Source organism: Colobus angolensis, unplaced genomic scaffold (assembly GCF_000951035.1).
Source record: "Colobus angolensis palliatus isolate OR3802 unplaced genomic scaffold, Cang.pa_1.0 Scaffold432, whole genome shotgun sequence".
NCBI classification, from domain to species: domain Eukaryota; kingdom Metazoa; phylum Chordata; class Mammalia; order Primates; family Cercopithecidae; genus Colobus; species Colobus angolensis.
The window spans coordinates 1379943-1388203 of NW_012117733.1; the positions used below are offsets into that span (position 1 = coordinate 1379943).

At 38.0% G+C, this 8261-nt stretch overlaps 1 protein-coding gene across 1 annotated transcript in view; it reads right to left on the reverse strand.

The window, feature by feature from the left end:
* RBM17 (RNA binding motif protein 17) overlaps positions 1-8261 on the reverse strand; it is a 19470-nt gene that overhangs the window by 10192 nt on the left and 1017 nt on the right. The window contains exons 2-4 of the mRNA XM_011957057.1: positions 6038-6154; positions 2359-2525; positions 1243-1340 (exon numbers count right to left, since the gene is read on the reverse strand). Of these exons, the coding sequence (XP_011812447.1) occupies positions 1243-1340; positions 2359-2525; positions 6038-6154 (382 nt within the window). The remainder of the gene's footprint in view (positions 1-1242; positions 1341-2358; positions 2526-6037; positions 6155-8261) is intronic.

Here is an 8261-nt window from a genome sequence, read left to right on the forward strand (position 1 = left end):
AAAAAGAGGCCGGGTGCGGTGGCTCATACCTGTAATCCCAGAACTCTGGGAGGCTGAGGTGGGTGGATCACTTGAGGTCAGGAGTTTGAGACCCACCTGATAAACAGGGTGAAACCCCGTCTCTACAAAAAATGTAAAAATTAGATGGATGTGGTGGCGCACACCTGTAATCCCAGCTACCCCTGGAGGCTGAGGCAGGAGAACTGCTAGAACCCAGGAGGTTGGAGGTTGTGGTGAGCCAAGATTGCACCACCGCACTCCTGCCTGAGCGACAGAGTGACTCCAATTCAAAAATAAATAAACTATTCTAAAGAATTATTCTAGAAATTATTCTAAAGCCAGTGTCCATGCATTTTGATCAACAGGACTGGACGATATAAAATCCTCAAGGAGAAATATGAACCTGAGTAAAACCTTATATTTCTTTTGAAATACTTCCTATGATCATTTTACTAACCTTGTCACTAGGACCGAGAGTGATTACTGATTCTGAAAAGCAGATTAGCTCTAATAAGTTCCATTAAAACAATTCAGGGTGATTACTGGAAATCTGCCACTAATCACATTAAAATAAGAACATCAATCTGTCAACAACTATACATATAATGGGCATGCCACTACTTCCCTCATGAGCTACATGGTCAAACAAAGTCTTCTCATTCAAAGCTATCTAGTCCCCGCTGGTATTTAAGAAAAAAACAAAACAAAACAATGTCCTTAATATGGAAAGCATGCCTCCTTATTAAAAAGGGCAATTTATAAGCTGGAAAAACGAGACCTACAAATATTCAACCTGTATACTGAATTCCAAAACAAGTGAACAAAAACCAACGTCTGAGGATTAACTAAGACACTGGAGATGATGAAATGTGTCACAATGCCCAGCACAGACACACTCAATGTTAACTATGCTTCTCCCCTAAGAGAAACAACAGAGTGGATTCAGCATAGGCCAACTGGACTGTGCTGCAGGTAAAGACAGTATAGGAATAGATTTTAAGCTAGTCCCAAAGTATCCAATAAATAAATGTTAGAAAGTGGTTGTGAAGCTCCAAGGAAAATATATATGAAAGCCCAATATAAATTAAAACTTACGCAAATGTGTATTGCTGGGATTCCAGAAAGAAAATTACCCAAATCAATGTCAAATGAACTATTTATCAAACTGAAAAGAAAAAGCACATAGTGGAATTGTACTTCCACTATTTAAATATATTTAAGACATATTTGTTCATGCCTTACTTCTTTTCCTCCTCTCTCGCTCATAATCTTCATCTTCATCAGAATCTGGATCTGGTCTCCTTGCAAACCCACTTGCTTCATGTCTGTCTTTGCGCCTTCTGTGATAATAAAGGAAATAAATGTTCATCATGGATGAACCAATTTAGAGAAATGAATCTTGGCCAGAAGATAACCAAATCCTTTCACAATCAACTATTAAGTTGCGGGGGTAGGAAGCATAACTGGTAAAAGATTAAAGTAGATAAAGTATGAAAAGTGAGAAAAATTCAAGAGATAAATTGAACCAATAACTACATGAGAGTAACCAGCAAGAAAAAAAAGGTTCCTTGACACTGACCTTTTCCAATGTTAAAGCCTATCAACATAGTAATAGTTTAATCATTTCAACAGTCTATAACACTTTCACTCATGAAATGATTCAAAAAATGGGACAGTATATTAATATTTAATACATGTTAACCATTTGACAATTAATACTAAATATTTTTAAAAAGAAGAACTACAAATACATTCTACTACTCATACTTTGCAAAAACATAAATAAAAGCTGCATATGAATTTTTAAAAATTCCACCTGGCTCAAAAACAGTAAAGTTAAGAAGAGTACTTTAAGTACTTTAAATAGCTGTGATTTTACAAGTTGAGAATCCCTTATTCCAAATGCCTGGGACCAGAAGTGTTTCGAATTTTGGAATATTTGCATTACAATTACTGGTTCAGCATCCCTAAGCCAAAATCCCCCAATGCACATTTCCTTTGAGCAGCATGCTGGCATTCCAAAGATTTTGGAGCATTTCAAATTTCGGATTTTTGAATTAGGGATAGTCAACCTATAGCAGAGTACTAGCACAGAAAAAAATTGTCAACATCAGGTTTATAAGTTATTTTTCTAACAACTCACTCAAAATATACACTTTAGATCTTCAGTCATAGGTGAAGTCTACATTCTGAGATGTAACAGGTACAAATCATAGAACAGTTTGATTCCTTGTAGTGACTGATCAGATCACTCATGAAAATTAACTTCAGCCTTACAGACAGCAGCGAAGTCTATTCATTAACATTTTGATGAACATTTCAACTGTAAAACATTCCCAAATCCGAAGCAAGCCTTACTTTTCCCTTTCTTCTATTTCCTTTTGTCTTTCCAGTTCCCGCTGTCTCTGTCGTTCCTCTCTTTGGCGCTTCACTACTTTCTCATAATCATTAGGAAACATAGGGTCATATTCGTCAGCTAAGGGAATCAGAACTTCCCCTGCAGAAAACCCACTGGGAACAGGATCCTGAGAAAGGTAAAAACAGCAGTAAAAATCATCTTTATATCTTACCGGTTTACTCAGAAAATTAAGGTCAAAGCATATGGGAGTTTAAAGGGCCCTGAACATCATCTAACCCCCTCCATTGTTTCACAGACAAAGAAAACAAATACCACACAAGGCCACATGCCTCATCAGGTGGCAGCAGACACAGGACACAAAACTCCACCTCTTAGATTAGTACTATCTCTATAACACTCTATGGCATTTTTCCTGGAATTCCGAAATAAGCCACCACCAGCTAAAATGTTAGTTGAGTAAAAAATTTGAGTATTTATAGTAAAGCACTGAATACTTTTTTTTTAATAGATCTCTATGACAACTTAAAAAATAAACCAACCATGAACACCACAATCATTCTTGCAGTCATCATTTTAATAGAATAACTTCAGATTCTGATTACATGGAGATAACAATATATGGAGATCTTAGAAACCATCTTTTCGGTCTTTTTAATCCTCTGAACACATGTCCCTTCCCAGGCAGGCTGCATTTCAGGCACTGAGTTTGACACTTGGGGATGTAATTTCCCTTCCAGCATCATTTTTTTTTTTAAGGTTCACTAAAATCGGGTTTAGATAACAGTTTGTGCTTTCTCATCTATACATTCAGAAACCTAGTCTACTCTTTGAAAGAAAAGAAGTAGCCACGACAAAGAAATTAGCAAAACAAGGGAGGCAGAGCACAGTCAGTATACTAGGAAATACACCTGAGTAGACACAGAACTTTACCCTAGGCTGGCCTCGGTCTACACGTGGTGCTGGAAGCCCTGACCCAATTTTACTAAATCTTCCCACACTTTCTCCTGTTAGTTTGCTTAGCATAATTCTTCGTTATTAGCTGTAACAATAAGATGCCTTTTCTCGTTTTCAAAGACACCTCAAACAAGCACAGGTTAGGATTAGTGTCCCCTTTTATTTAAACACACATCCAAAACGACAAGGATTCATGTCCTCGAGCGCCCAGTCTGTACCTCTTACAGGAAGTACACTGTCCAACTGTATCAAAGGCAAGAAGGTTGTCTGTAAACATGTTTCCTGCTTGAACACAGAACCGATAAGAACAAGACAGCTTACATGCCATATGAACACACCTAAATCTAACAGTTTCTTTGTTTCATGGTTGAGTCTGACATTTTGCACTATGAAAAAAACACTTCACCATTTCCTTACGACGAAGTATCAGGAAATGCTATGATCCAATGAATAAGAGCAATTAGGAAAATAACTATAATCACCCCCCAGGCCCTACCACTGGAAAACATATTTAATGTAGGGCTCCTAAAGGTTAGTTATGCATTTGTATTCATTTTATAAAAGACATTTAAAAAATACAAAAGCACATGAAGATTTCTTTTCAGTTATTATTTAGAGAGAAACTGACAATCAGCCACTCAATTTATCTAACACAATTATCACAACGTGTCTAAGAGAACAAACTGTCAATATGAAGGTTCATTCTCTGACACTTCAAAATTTCAAAGAAAAAAACTTCTACGTATAAACCCTGCTACGCTTAACAATGAAATCAATCATCCTTTTCTAAATGCTGCAATGAATAAAGTGATTTGTTCAATTAAAAAAATTAAAATGTTAATACCCTCAATGCTGAGGAGGGAGGATGGGGTAAAATTCACCCTCATATGCCTGAGGTGATACTGTGCACTGCTGGGAGTAAACTGGTGCCAGATCAGACCGGCCATAAAAACAGCTATCTTAATGCTACCTCAGGAAATCCAAGAAAATAACCCTAATTACACAGAAACATCTCTGTAAAGATGTTCATTAGTGGGCTGGGTGCAGAGGCTCGTGCCTGTATAATCTCAGCACTTTGGGAGGCCAAGGCAGGTGGATCGTTTGAGCTCGGGAGTTCAAAACCAGCCTGGACAACATGGTGAAACCTTGTCTCTACAGAAAATTAGTCAAGCGTGATGGCATATGCCTGTGGTCCTAGCAACTCAGTAGACTGAGGTGGAAGGATCGCTTGAGCCCGGGAGGAGGAGGTTGTAGTGAGCCAAGACTGCCACTGCTCTCCAGTGTGGTGACAGAGCAAAACCCTGTCTCAAAAATAAAAATCCCAAAAAGATGTTAATTAGAGTGGTATTTATAAAGGCAATGTAAAAGCAAATCTAGGTGGTTTTACAGTTAGGGAATACTTGTGTAAATTATGATGCATTTGCTTAATGAGAATAAAATTAAAAATTGATCATGAAAACTATGTAACAAGGAGGAAAAAGGCTTACTCATTAAATGGGAGACTAATATAGGTACTAGAACCAATACACAATTAGAGAAGAAATGATGAACCAGTTTTTAAATTAGATGTAGTAGGAAAAAACTAGGTATCAAATTTATGGGGGAAAATGCTCAATGACTAGGAATCAGCAAAAAAACACCTCCACCATGGGGTGCCTTCCCTCCTGAAGAACTACCAGCCCTCAGGAGCAATACCCGCTCCCCTCAGAAACGGATAACTCAAGGGTAAGCTGCAGCCACAGCCTGGCCCAGAACACAAGCAGGACAGGCCGCAGGCGCAGCCCAACCCAGAACAGTGACGCGAAACGAAGCCGGCAGGAGTGTGCCTTTGGGGCTGCCCCAGCCTGATGCAGCCCTTCCCACAGGTGGTGGGAAGGACAAGCACGCCTTGCTAAGAAACTGTCTTGATAGCACTATTATTAATCTTTTGGTCATTTTCCATCAAGCGGTTTTGTGCGATTCATAGTGTTGTTTAAATGACCACAGTCATTATCTGAATGCCATCGGTGGAAAGATAAATAGTGGGTATAATTTTAACTAGTTTATTCACTCATTTTACCTCATTTTATCTAGTTTTAACTATGATTTTGAGTTATCCTTTTCCAGATCTTCTTCATCCTCAGTAACCCAGTTTATAGACTTGACCACGTTTGTTTTCGAGCATATGTAAAATCACTGGAATCATAAAGGTTAGGGTGGAAGTGGGTTTTAAAATTCCTTTCTCTGTTTTAATCCACAATAAATCAGTAAGTACTAACATTGTTATGATAGCAAAAAATAGAAACAACCCATATATCCAGCATTAAAGGAATTACAGTTCATCTACACAAGAGAATAGAGTGAAGCCATTAACGTGATCATACAGTCCTGTATTTTTTGACACAGAGTCACAACGTAATAAGGAAGAAAAGCAAGTTAGCAGAAGTTGGAGCAGGCACAGAATGGAAAAATATAAGTTCTTCACTTCTGGAGTGTATGACTGAAGGTAATTTGTTTTTCTTTCTGCCTATCTCTAGTTTCTGATTTTTCTACAACAAATTATTTTATTTCAAATAGATAAATTTTAAAATTGGCAAAACAAAAGTAAAAATTAAGTGGAAAATAATATTGACTTGGTTTCAAAGGCCTACTAAGGAGACCATCTGTTAAGAGTAACATACATGCAAAATAAGCCACATGGAAAACAGGAAAACGTATCAAGGTCACAGGCAGGTGCGGCCTTACCTTCAGCCCGGCTGCTACATGTGGTGGAGTGTCCACAATTTGCCGGTCATCTGAGGAACCACCTCGCTTCAGGTCAATGACTGGGGCGAGGACTGTACTTTGTTTCGTCCTTTGGCTCTAAAATCATCAAAAACGAGGAAAACATACAGAAGTTTCAAATTAAAATTCACACACTTTGCAACAAATTATTTCTGGTCCCTGCAACAAACCTTTGAGATATGAGAAAACTATAATCTTAAAACAACAGCCTTTTAATTTATTACTATAATCATATGTTATTTTCTTTTCAGCTTTTCAAAAAAACACAAGATTTTCTCCATTTCTGTGAAAGGTTTACAGTAAACTTGGTCACTTTCAAAAGATACTTGGGGATGAGGATTTTGTTCCCTCCTACTAGGATACAGAATCCTTCCTACCTCCTTTATTATGAATCTACAAAAAAAAGTTTTTAAAAAAAAACAATCATTCCTACGCATTCAATTATAGTTAATGTTCTACCATACTTTCTTGGCCTTACACCTGTATTTTTTGCTACACCATTTGAAAGAAAGTTGGAGACATCATGACACTTCACCCTAATCTCCTGAAACTGTGGACATTCTCCTATGTGAGGTCACCATCCCTAAAAAAATCACTACTTCCCGTGTCATTTCCCACCCAGTTCAGATTCTCCAAGATAGCCCCAAAATGTCCTTTAAACAGCTGATTTTTTTGAACCAGGATCCTACCAAAGTTCCTGAAATGCTTTTGTTTTTTAAGTGTCTTGATTGAGAACAGTACCTCTTCTCCACCATCATCATCACCATCATCTTCATCTCCTCTTCCTTTTTTTCCTCTGACACTATCTTGTAAAATGCTGTTTGTTCTAGATCTGTCTGATAACTACCTGGCTATTTAGTTTAGCTTGTTCCTCTATTCCTTGTAATTCCCGAAACCTAGAGGTTAAAGGTTAAAGAATTCAGGGTAAAGCTTTTAGGCAAGAACACTTCCCAGGTGAGGCAGTGTGCCCCTTCCTGCGTCACGCAGCAGGCACACTGAGTCAGGCTGTCTATCAACAATGCTAAGGTTGATCACATGGGTATGGTGGTAACCATTAGATCTTTTGATTAGAAAGGTTTAATTTTTCTCTTTTGCAAGTCAAAGTGTTACAAATTTTCATTACCACTATAAAAGGCACAAAATAAGCCTTCATCTCTCCTGAATATAACAATACTTATAAATTTAAGCAAACAAAATTTAATCCAATTAACAACTCACAAAGTAAATATGAAAGTTTAAAGAACGGAAGGGAGATGTATTAGAATCACATATTTTCTTTCTTTCTTTTTTTTTTTTTTTTTGAGATGGAGTCTTGCTCTGTTGCCAGGCTGGAGTACAGTGGTTCGATCTAGGCTCACTGCAACCTCCGCCTCCCAGGGTGAAGCAATTCTCTTGTCTCAGCCTCCAGAGTAGCTGGGATTACAAGCACATGACACCACACTGGGCTAATATTTGTATTTTTATTAGAGACAGGGTTTCACCATGTTGGTCAGGCTGGTCTCAAACTCCTGACCTCAGGTGATCCATCCGCCTTGGCCTCCCAAAGCGCTGGGATTACAGGTGCGAGCCACCGTGCCCAGTCAGAATCACGTATTTTCTATTATTATTTTCTATTCAACATAGAGTTGGCCCTCTGTATCTACAGGTTCCACATATCTAACCCCAGGCTGAAAATATTAAGAACATAAAACAATACAACAAAAAATACAAACAAAAAAACCAATACGGTATAACAACTTTTTACGCAGCATTTACATTGTGTTAGGTATTGCAAGCAATCAAGAGATTATTTAAAATATGGGAAGATATGTGCTGGTTATGTGCAAACTCCACACCATTTTATATAAGGGACTTGGGCACTCTTGGATTTTGGTATCCAGTGGGGGGATCCTCGAACCAATCCCCTGTGGACACCAAGAAACAACTCTGCATTTTTTCAAATGGAGATACAAATGAAACCACAGCTTCAAATTTTCTCTACCAAATACATATCTTTACAGGTTTGGCTAGGCCAATCTAGTATTCTGAGTAACTAAACAGCCTAAGACAATGCAATCTTCATTGCCCTTTAAAAAACAAACAAACAAACAAAAAAACCTCACAAAACTAACTGTACATAGCAATCTCAAAAGTTTTAGAAAGTTAGTAGAAGGCCGGGCGCGGTGGCTCAAGCCTGTAATCCCAG